This window comes from Ceratotherium simum, chromosome 13, assembly GCF_057802395.1.
Source record: "Ceratotherium simum simum isolate JZ-2026a chromosome 13, ASM5780239v1, whole genome shotgun sequence".
Taxonomy (NCBI): domain Eukaryota; kingdom Metazoa; phylum Chordata; class Mammalia; order Perissodactyla; family Rhinocerotidae; genus Ceratotherium; species Ceratotherium simum.
The window spans coordinates 54566050-54578853 of NC_141912.1; the positions used below are offsets into that span (position 1 = coordinate 54566050).

A 12804-nucleotide genomic window follows, 5' to 3' on the forward strand; every position below is an offset into this window, starting at 1 on the left:
AAATTTTGAGCGCCTACTAAGCACTTATCACTGTGGATGATATAAGAAATACTGTCCTCTGGGCTCAAGGAGCAATTCTGCTAAGATTCTCCTCTTGTTCTAAAATGCTAATTTCATGAGAAATGACGAAACACATTCTTTCCTCAAAAGCTCTCCATGAAAGCTATTAAACATGACTGCACAAACACAGCTTACACATATTAACTATATGTGTTATTCTGGCACACAGCAGTGATGGGATAATATGTAAGTCTAAAAAAAAGCATAAACCCTCAAACAAACCATATGTATGGAAGAAAATAGCTTTAACAGATGTCTCATCTTAGAGTTTTGTGAATCATAGTTTGGTAAATGAAGACCTGAATTGCTCTTCCAAGCCATTACAAAGGCCTCCCTTTAACTGTAGAAGTTGGTAAGGAACTTGAGCAATAAGCTGTCCATTTATAAGAAGAGGGTGCCATATATCCAAGTGAATCCATTGGGGTAGGTCATCCAATGGAAGGTATTTGCTACATCAGTCATGAGAAACACTGCCTGCCAGTCACCATGTTTTTAAAAAACTGAGCCCTTAATAAGGAGGCTCATTATCTCACTCAATAAGACTGCTATTACCTTCAGGGTCAGGATCAGAATCCATAATGATACTTTGCATTAGACGGGGGAAGGACAGGAAATACAATATGACCTAGATGGTTGGCCATCAAACAAGCAGGTTACAAGTTCCTGAACAAATGTATTGAGTTATAAATTCTCTCTGAAAGGGAAAACCAGAGAAAACTGAGGGAGAAGACTGTGCCCTTATTTCGCAGTCAAAAAATAATTTAGCCCAGGAAGAATTTCCTAACATTGAGGGTCTTTCATCAAAGAAATTGGTCACTAATACACATGATACAATCTTACTCAGAAGCTTTTAACACCAGATTGGATTTTCATTGGTTTTGGATGAGAAGAAAGTAGGTGGTGAGGGTAGTAGACACAAGATGAAGAGAGGTATAACGTATGCACTCTAGATGCATTACAGATCTAGGAAAACCTGATTCCTCATCTCCTCCTGAATATGGACAAATATTAAACATATTTTATACAGAAGTTATGACTAAAGTGAAACATTATCACATCCTAAAATTGTCTTTGTTTTTCTGTACCTAAAAGTTATCCACGATTGTCTATATTAGCTTAATTATTAATTTGCCTTTATTCCTTGTTCTCACTATTTTGCACCTTTACTTTTTCTGGGAATTTAAGAAGTCAAGCAGTTATGGTTCACAGTTAAATATTTTTACATTTTGTAATTTTTTTTAACAATAGATGAAAAATTTTGTTTGGCTCCTAGGACAGATATTACAAATATACTTCCTTTAACTCTCAGGAGGTTAATCATAGTTCAAATCATCCTAGGCCATTTCACAGGAGAGGGCTAAGCCATAATTATGCAAAAAAGCTTTGCTTTGATATGCACAACTACTGACCTTCTGAATTTATATATTTATAAGCATTTGAATAGTGGAATTAATAATGGTACCTTAGTGATAGTTTCCTTTTTAAATTACTATTCTTACAAAGAGAGTAAGCATGTTATTCTTGTGACTTCATTAAAGACAAGTTGATACTCGCTTTAAACAAAAAGAAATAAAACCTGAATGTCTATATATATTTGAGTACTACTTCACATCTTAAATATAAAGATATGAAGTCATTTCAGTTTTTAAAGGATCTTGACAAACTAAGAGATAATTCTTTCAATAAATGCCCTGGAAAAAAAGAGAGAAATTGATTACATTTATCACAGGCTTTTCAATTTTAAAAGGATCTTGACAAACTAAGTGATAACTCTTTCAATAAATGCCATTGATTAAAACAGAGAAAATTGCACTTATCATAGGCTTTTATTTTTCTTCACCTTTTTAACTTTTTAAAAATTTAGACAGATAATGGAAAAATAACCTAGATTTTTTAAACATGTCATGTGAATTACACATTCAAGAATGAAGTTCAAAACGTAGACTTTTCATTGCTCATTCATCTATAATGTATATGCAGCAGTAGTTCGCTGACTCTGCATTTTATGTCAATGATTTGGCATGGTATCTTTTCCCAATGTGTCCCAGATGTTATGTCAAGTTCCGAGCATGTATAAAAAATGTACACATGCATGTGTGTGTGTGTTTTGGGGAGGGGGGGAATCAACAATAGCCTTCATAACTTGAATAAAAGCTGCTACTTAGGTCATATGAAATTTTACTATTTTTATAAAAATTTAAATGGTTTTAGTGAATGTTTATAAAATGTGCACTGCCTTATGGCCTTTAAATCTGACAGCTGACAACATAAATTTTCTGGATGATGATCAAGTACATGTTGATGCAGCTGCTGTCACAGTAAGACATACTGAAGCATCTACTTCAGTTTCAACTAGTTGAGCATGGCTCTTTTCCTTAAATGAGTACCAATGGCCTGTGACTTACACTAATGAGTACCTAAAATCTAGACTGCCAGTAAAAATAAAATCTAATTTTAACTCTGTGAAAGTTTGGGGGAGGTGGAAGATAATTTCCAACCACACGATTAATAGTGAATTTACATACTGAAAGGCATATTTCCAAAAATGAATAGTGTTTCAGAAAATCCAAGAGTTATGCTCTAAAGGAACAAAATCTGCATTGGAAAACATACACGTGTCTATAGAATAAGTCTACAACAAGTCTCCAATGTACTTTGCTGATTTTATTTGACTACGGGTCACTTCCTGTCCATCCTGTAGTCTGTACCCTTCTTGTCAAAGCATGGAAAACTTTTTAAGTTGTAGCATGGTTAGAAGATTCTTCACTGATGGGACAATGTTAATTGTTTAACAAGCAGTATTAAAGAGGTTTTAGGGTTTCTATTATTATATGTTATATATATAAATATATATAATATATATATTTATATATATTATATATAAATAAAATAGTATATATTTATATATTATATTTATTATATTACCTATTCTATTTTATAAGAGAAAAACTAGACTGATAAAATCTGATATACAATGTACGTTCACATCCATCTTTCAACATTAAAAACGCTTCCTATTTGAAGTGCGAGCTGCACTTGCACTTGCCTTCTTATAGCACACTCTCCAGTGAGAGTTATTCTACTCTAAACCCAACTGCACATGCACTTGCCTTCTTATAGCACACTCTCCAGTGAGAGTTATTCTACTCTAAACCCAACTGCACATGCACTTGCCTTCTTATAGCACACTCTCCAGTGAGAGTTACTCTACTCTAAACCCAACTGCACTTGCACTTGCCTTCTTATAGCACACTCTCCAGTGAGAGTTACTCTACTCTAAACCCAACTGCACATGCACTTGCCTTCTTATAGCACACTCTCCAGTGAGAGTTATTCTACTCTAAACCCAACTGCACATGCACTTGCCTTCTTATAGCACACTCTCCAGTGAGAGTTACTCTACTCTAAACCCAACTGCACTTGCACTTGCCTTCTTATAGCACACTCTCCAGTGAGAGTTACTCTACTCTAAACCCAACTGCACATGCACTTGCCTTCTTATAGCACACTCTCCAGTGAGAGTTATTCTACTCTAAACCCAACTGCACATGCACTTGCCTTCTTATAGCACACTCTCCAGTGAGAGTTATTCTACTCTAAACCCAACTGCACATGCACTTGCCTTCTTATAGCACACTCTCCAGTGAGAGTTATTCTACTCTAAACCCAACTGCACATTTCAACACACATTGAAACAGAACAGCTTCTTCATTTTTCTATGTCTTTTAAAGAAAAGAGACAAAACAATTTATGCATGTTGGAATTTAGAAACCTATAGTCCATCTCTCCATTTTGACTGTGGTTATGTAACTTTTGCCTTAAACACACACATCACTTATTTTCGTCTCTGGAAATATATTATCTTAGTTTTTAAATTTTCTTATTATGTGCTTTGCATGATATGAATATATTTTAATAACAAAAATAATTTTTTATGTTTAAAAACTCATGTTGGCAATTTACTATGCAGAGAGGAAAAAGAAGTTAAAAAAAAGTAAATAAACCAAGAGCGTTCACTGTGGTATAGTCTAACTCGCCTTGCTCTCCAAATTATCTTGGTTGAATTCCAACCCTTTCCTAATACTGTCACTCAAAATTGGATCCACTTGTCTTTCTCATTAATCACTGAATCTTTCCTGCCACTATGAAATCTGCTAACCTCAACCAAAGTAAGTACGACCTGCATCTAAATCCAGTTAAAACACTCAGCCTTCTCTCACAAATGCTATGCATTTTAATTTATTAAGATGATACGGTATGTTTATCATATCTCCAAAATTATAAAAATCAATAGAAAATTAGCTAATGTCTTAGAAACAATTTCTTTCTTAAGTAACATAGAATTTATTACACATTTCACAGAACGTAGGCCTGGGTGTAGAATCTACTGGCAATAGAGGCTGCAACTGTTGGTCTCGGAAGCAGGCAAGGACCAAAGCAGGTTTTCTCTCTCTTCTTCCTTGTATACCTTTGCTTTAGAGTCACACAGGGTAAGCAGGGAAGTCGGCGTTGAGGGGGAGGTTGAATGGGTGAAATGATAGGCTCAACTTCCCAGTGCAGCTCAAAGGCTCAATTTTACGTTTTACATACTCTATTGAAGTTCTACATAAAATATTCTTTGAAAAAAAATCACGATTCTTAAAAAAATTTTTAAAAAGATTTGGAAACCACATCTCATGATTCCACTCCAAATGCTACAATGAATTTACACCAATTTATCAACTCACACTAGGCTGAGATCAAAAGATGGCTGCATTTGGATAATTCAGTACGCAAAAAATGAGTAACAATGTCAGGTTTGCATGCTAGTCCCTCTAATCTCAACTGCATTATACACTCCACAAGCTAATACACTCTAATAACTATTAACCGATATTAATGAGAGGTGTCACTATACAGCGATGGCCCTGATCACATAAGGCACAAATAAGAGACCCTATGTATATTATTATAAATGGTAAAATAATGTATAAATAGTTCATAAATGCACTTTCACAACAAACATTAATTAAAATAGAATTTGTGAGATTTCATAAGTACCCTCGTGCTGGAATGTTCATGTGACTTGCAGACTTAACGACCTCCTCAAACTTCTCCATACTTTCTTCAATAGAACAGTTAATATTCTTCTTGCTAAAGGATTCAGATGCAGCACCAAAAACTGCTATCTCAGTGGCTCCAGCAGCAACCTGAAAAATATAATTTAAAGGTAAAGGTTAATAATTTCAAAAATGTAAATGATAGCAGAAGTAATATTAACTACTCTATAAAGGCATACTTGTAATTCTTTAACATCTGCCTTAGAATTTAAAATTAGATTCCTCTCATCTTGCCACATACACTCTTTTTAAATGCTAAAATGTTTTATAACAATAGAATAAGTCCACAGACTGCAACACTAATAAATCTATGAGGCACAGAAAACAGTGATGATGTTTTAATTTAATTTTGCCTTTCCTAAATTATGTTATTCTCAGAAACATTTTAACCCTAATTATGGAAAATACTAGCACTCCAGTAAAACCTCTTAATATCTATGAAAACATTATTTTTAGACCAATTATTAACATAGAGGATAGTAAATGCTTTGGTTTTCTCCTTTTCCTACAATCCAACGGAAAAATGTTTTTCCAATTCATTATTTAGATTTTGCCCCCAATTATCTTCCTATCTCTTAAGCCAGCTTCCACTGTTCCATACCTTGACTGCTACAACCATACTCTCGTGTGTCTAATGCCTTAATCCACTTGCCAGTCTTTAAATGCAAAATGTTGATCTAATCCATTTCCCTTCTGCCCCCTTTGCCATCTCCATTCCTTCCCCCAGGCCTCTCCAGTGACTTGTTTGCAAAGGTCAAGCCTCCTAGTTTTCCAGCTGGATTTTTAAGACTTTCTATTAACGTATCTCTAGCACTGTGCCTAGACTCCTTTCTCTTTCTGATACCTATTAATACATTAAGAAATATTTTAAAAGTCTGTCACCTTTCCTCCAATATTTAAAAAAATATTGGCTTCTACTCCATCCAAAATAAATTTTTAACCTCTAGAATTAAAATTCTATATTGAACACCTACTATATGATAGTATTTTTGTTAGTAATTTGCATAGTCTACTTCTAATCCACAAACGATCTTGTAAACTAAGTATTATTATGCCCATTTTACAGATGAGAAAACTGTGGCTCAAACAAACTAAATCGCTAGCACGAGGTCACAAAGCTGGAGCCGTGTTTTGAGCACAGGCTTGCCTGACTCCCAAGCCAAGATCTGTTCCACCCCATTACTTGCCCTTCTAAGCCATCATGAGGGTATCCTCTCAGTACCTTTTTCAAGGTGGATACATTCCCGACTCTGTTAGGACTGGACAACAGAAATATTTACAATTTCTTAAAATGTTTCCTTCTCTCTTAACAATGTGATAAAAAATTACATCAAATCAAACAAAAAAAAAAGTGGTTTCAACAAGATACACTAACGGTGATATATCAACTAGCACTTACAACCTCAATTTTATGCAACACAGCCCAAATACAAAAGTGAAAAAATATCCATTAATACCAGAAATAGCTGCTGCAAAACTTTTAGAGTAAAGCCATGTAAGCATAACACCTCAAGCTTTTACTTAAAATTGCGCTGATCCTGCTTGTATATGATTATTAAAGCTTTTGGCACATACATTCCTAAGTCACACAGGACTGGAAGAAACAAGCCAGAAGAGGAATAGGGAAGGTTATTAGAGGCAGTTCCGATGACATGATTAGCTTCACCTACAGGGAGGAAACAACAACAACAGAAAGCTGACCCAAAAAAGTTGACAAAAATAATTACCCACCACAATAATATTAGTAATTATAATATTGTATTGAGAAATGTTTAAGTTATATTCCATATTCCTTATTGAAGAGGGAAACACAAAATATACTTTCAAAGAATTTCATCAAAATGGACAATTGTATTTTTGTGTTTTGATTCTTGAATGGTTACACTGGAAGAGCCATTTATGCAGAGCACTTGAGTCCCAAACAATGCCGTGAGGTTACTGATCTCCGTGTATTCATGCGAGTATACTACCATAGTATTTATGAGGATAACAAGCGAGTTATATATGACACCATTTTAACTCTGTAAAGATCTTTAAAACAATAAGAAGCATATCGATTTTAGAAAAATTAGTAGCACACTTACAGCACGGTGAAAACCCTGAAGATTAGGAGTTAGGACAGGGTATCGAACTCCTGGATGTTGCTGAATGCCTTTCATCACTTCAGTGTGATCAGCCATCTTAAACACATAATAGTTATACATAAAAATGTAACTTTGAATATTCCACCAAGCATGTTTTTAGTTTTTCAGGAAGTTATAATTATACATGCAATTACATTCTATAAATTAATGTTTAAGATAACAAAACTATGCCATTGTAGCTAAAGATAAGCAGTTCTCACTGTTTAAATACATAATAACTAGATATGGGTTTAACTTACTCACATAACAGGATCTGGTTAAACGAATGATTACAAATAGTCAGGAATTCTGAACTCTACTATGTTCACCTGACTGATCTTTATTCTCTCCCTTGCATTTCATGGCCAAGCCTCAAATACCCCTGAGATTGAGGAGAGACTGAAAGGCAATATGCTATGCATTTACCGTCCACCTGAAAATTTTACGTCAAAATAATTTTCAGCCTATGAAATTTTACAATGTTTAATACAATGTAAATTGCACGACTCTGTTAGAATAATTTAACAAGGATGAGATCCTAGTATATTATTTGGTTAGCATAGATGTTTTAGTTACTAACAGTCATAATGCTTTATGCAGTACTATCACCAGATTACTATTTGTTCTCACAACGCGAACAAATGAACACAATGCAGTACACCACAAAAAAAATCTAACCTATTCTGCCAAGACTTTATTTTTCTATATTTTCTATGAATCTACAAAAAAATCAACTTTGAATTAAAATATCAAATTTACTAGTTTGCCACAAAGTCTATAATTTAGCCTCCTAGAGCAGTAACTGATGATCAAATCCCACAATCATCACATTGAGAAATTATCATTGACATAACCATGAGCTTTGCATATTTAGGAATAATAAATTATGGCATGAACAATAAACATAAGGAATAATATGCAAACAATGAAAAGTACACAAAAGGAGCATGGAGAAAGCTGTAAAAACATACACCAAACCAAAATTTGTATCTTCAATATGGGAATGAATGAGGGAAGACTTGTTTTTTCCTCCATACATCTTGGCTTGTTACAATAAGCGTGTATTGTTTTTAATTTAAAAATAAAAGTAAGTTAAAGTATAAATTCTTTTCTTAATATAACCACACTTTTGAAAAATATGAAATATGCATATTTGGATAAAGTATGGCAGTGCATCATAAAACAGCATATAAGGGCGCAAAACAAATTTTAATTTTCAAGAAATATAGGTCATATTCACCTATAAGCAATTATTTCATTCTATACGTAATTTAACAAAAATCTTGAATCATTATGAAGAAATTTATTTAATTAAACAATGATTTCACAGAAGTTTCAACCCGTAGAACTAGAAAATAAACAGAGATGATAGTAACCAACTTCCTAGGTCATGAATCCTAAACTTTGATAATCATCGAAGATAGCTTAATGAAACTATGATAAATGCATTAATGAGAATCCAATAAATCAGTACTTTTTTGTTTTTAAAAATAACCACACTATAATAGGGTCATTTAAGAAGTAATAGTATTCTGTCTAAATTTGGTCAATAAAGACAGTTATGTAAAGAGCTTCAGAAAACCTTGATAGGATATAATTTTATTACAATGAATAAAATAGAGCACGTTTCAATTAAAGGTATAAAATCCTTGCCTAAATTTTTTTTTTTTTTTACTCTAAGGGAGTTTATGTTATATTTCAATCTTGATATTATTTTCTGTAAACGTCTAAAGCTTAACTATTATTCAAACGATAATGGAACTATTCCTTTACAGTACGACTTGACGTTTTAACAAAACTTTTCTACATCTGGTTTGATTTAACATATTTTTACAATTTTGCTGTGACTTTTCATTTAAGATCATAAAAATCCCCATGATTTGGTTGGTAACATGCTTTGCTATCATCTGGCCATAGTCTGGGAATGGCAATACCTGTGTCTATCTAGCCAGGCTACACCACAGTTAATCAATTTCTTAGGCATCCGCATTTTGATATGGATTCAAATAATCACAATATTTGTGCAACACTTGGCAAGAATTTTAAAGATATGCAAAGGGTCACAAGGATTAGAATGTAATAGCACACAGTTTAGAGATTTTATTTGCTACTAACTCTATCATGGGGTAAATAAATTTGGACACTCCACATTATACATAGTCAGACATCTTACTAATACTTTGTCACTACCTGAACACTATAATCTCTCCTAAATATTTAGGCAGTCAATGTGCTCTCCAGACAACAGCAATGGCTAAATTATAGTTTGAGCATTGTTCAGTGTCCTCATCTCACCCAAATTTCCTGAGATTACTGGAATTTCAAGATAATGCCTATGAATATATAATCATAAACAATGACAAGGGCTTTCTCATAAACTTAAGAGAGGGAAAATATTGGAAGTTTCAATTATATTTTGTAAATAGACTATGAAATTTACCATTGAGGGGGATACACAGGTAAATTGTAAAATATCATGAGACCTTAAAAAATTTATTTTTAAAATTCATTTCAATATTTGAATATTGACTCATTTCCATATTTCATACACTTACTATATTTCTAACATTATGGCATAGACTAACGAGGCAGATGCAATCCACACACATATAATAAACAGGCTAGTGGGGGAAAGGTGTGTGCGTGTGTGTCTGTGTGTGTGTACTTAAAAAAACACAAAATAATACAAATGCCATATGATCCGAAGTTCAATGGAGCACAGACAAGGAAGTATTTTTCTTTGCAACTTAAACTAGAATAATGACAAACACTTAAGTTAAAGCTTGTCTAGGCCAAATGTAAATAACTCAGGGGCCTGTTTTTTAAGGGAGCAAAATATTCATATAGTTTAATGAAGCAAAATGATTTGTAGAGCTTGAAACTATTCAAAATATTCATAGAGCAAAACTATTCATATATATACAATTGCTGTGCTCTTCAAGAATATTGGTGTAAATATTCTCATATATTTAAAATATAAAGCATAAAATATAGTACTCATTTGTACCTCCTATGAAAATTGTCACTATAGAGTTAAGCCAAGAGTCCATATTCACTATATCCTACAATATCTGGCACCAGAAGTATGTAAATATTTGAGGAGAAACAGTTTCGGAATGTATAGAGTCAGAAGCTAGTCTATAGAAAATTCTTCCAAACATTATATATGTAAAATTGTTAAGTGAATGAATCAGTTTTAATCAATGTCAAATTAAATGGAAGTCCTTTCTTATCAGAAATATATTCAATACACAATATATACAACTATAAATGCACCATATTTTTATATTTATTTTTTATGAAAATCACAGATAATAGAATATATATCAAAATTCTTCATTGTGAAGGGCACAAAACTATAGTAATTCTTCTAAAACAATATATCTACGTATAAGGTTACACATCACAGAATATTAGATTACATCCTAGCATGACACTACCAATAACGGATTATTAAACTAAAATACACTTCCCTAATCTATCAATAATAAAACAAAATTTGATCAACGGCTCAAGAGAAAAGACTGAATCGTCTTTCTAGCCTCTTCGTAGAAAATATTATAAGGTGCTGTCACGAGAAAGAGGTAAAGAAAGAACATGCAGTCAACACATACTAAAAAAATGAAGAAACAGATCATCAGAACAGGAGCATAACTAGCAAGGAGATGAAATCCGTAATCATAAAGCTCCAAACAAAAAGCAGCCCAGGACCAGAAGACTTCACTGGTGAATTTTACCAAACATTTAAAGAAATCTTAATGTCAACCCTTCAAATTCTTCCAAAAAATTGAAGAGGAGGGAATACTTCCAAAGTCATTTTATAAGACCAGCATTAGGATCTGGTCTTATAAGACCCTGATACCAAAACCAGACAAGACGCTACAAGAAAATAAAAGTATAGGTCAACATGCCTGAGGAACATAGATGCAGCAATTCTCAACCAGATATTAGCAGACCAAATTCAACAGCACATTTAAAGGATTATACACCACGACCAAGAGGGATTTATCACTAGGATGCAAGCAAGACTAAACACACATAAATAAACTAACGTGATACACCACAAGACAGAATGGAGGATAAAAACCACATGATTGTCTCAACACATGTCAAAATTTGACAAAAAAATGCTCTGTCAGAAAGCATTTGACAAAATTCAATACCCTTTCATGATAAAAACTCTCAAACAAATAAAATACTCTAGGAATACAATGAAATTACTTCAACAAAAGAAAGGTGATATATGAAAAGCCTCCAGCTAACACCATATTCAACAGTGAAAAACTTTTCCTCTAAGATCAGGAATAAGACAAGGATGCCCACTCTTGCCACTTCTCTTCAACATAGTATTGGAAGTCCTAGCCAGAGCAATTAGGCAAGAAAAAGAAGTAAAGGCATCCAAACTGGCAAGAAAGATGTAAAATTATCTCTGTTCACAGATGACATAATATTATATATAGAAAACCCTAAAGACTCCACACACACACAAAAAAACCCTCTTAGAACTAAGAAATGAATTCAGTAAAGTTGCAGGATACAAAATCAACATACAAAAATCAGTAGCATTTCTACACACTAACAACAAACTATTCGGAAATGAAATGAAGAAAACAATTTCATTTACAATAGCATCAAAAAGAATAAAATACTTAGAAACAAACTTAACCAAGGAAGTGAAAGACTTACACACTGAAAACCATAAAACACTGATGAAAAAAATTAAAGACACAAATGAACAGTAAGACATCCCACGTTCGTGGATTGGAAGAGGTAATATCGTGAAAATGTCCGTATTACCCAAAGTGATCTACAGACTCCATGCAATTCCTATCAAAACCCCAATGGCTTTTTTTTTTACAGAAATAGAAAAAAACAATCTTAAAACTTATATGGAACCACAAAGGAGCCCAAATAGACAAATCAATCTTGAGAAAGAGGAATAAAGCTGGAGATATCACACTTCTGATTTCAAAATATATTACAAAGCTACAGTAATTAAAACAGTATGGTACTGGGATAAAGACAGATTTACAGACCAATGGAACAGAATAGAGAGCCCAGAAATAAACCTATGCATATACAGTCAATTGATCAAAGATGCCAAGAATACAAAAAAGAAAAAGGATAGTCTCTTCAACAAATGGTGCTGGGAAAACCGGATATCCACACGCAAAAGATGACATTGCATCTTGATCTTACACCATACATAAAAATCAACTCAAAATGTTTTAAAGACTGAAACGTAAGACATAAAACTATAAAACTCCTAAAAGAAAATGTAAGGAAAAACTTCATAACATTGATCTTGGCAATGATTTCTTGGATATGACACCAAAAGAACAGTCAACAAAAGCAAAAGCAGACAAGTGGGACTACACTCAATTAAAAAGCTTCTGCACAGCAAAGGAAACATTCACAGTGAAAAGGCAACCTACAGATTGGGAGAAGATATTTGCAAACTATAAGTCTGATAAGAGGTTAATATCCAAAATACATAAGGACTACCTACAACATAACAGCAA

At 33.2% G+C, this 12804-nt stretch overlaps 1 protein-coding gene across 1 annotated transcript in view; it reads right to left on the reverse strand.

The window, feature by feature from the left end:
* The window catches only part of HMGCLL1 (3-hydroxy-3-methylglutaryl-CoA lyase like 1), a 156057-nt gene that overhangs the window by 87118 nt on the left and 56135 nt on the right, over nt 1-12804 (reverse strand). Inside the window, exons 4-5 of the mRNA XM_004424004.2 lie at nt 7244-7339; nt 5101-5249 (exon numbers count right to left, since the gene is read on the reverse strand). Coding sequence (XP_004424061.1) covers nt 5101-5249; nt 7244-7339 — 245 coding nt within the window. The remainder of the gene's footprint in view (nt 1-5100; nt 5250-7243; nt 7340-12804) is intronic.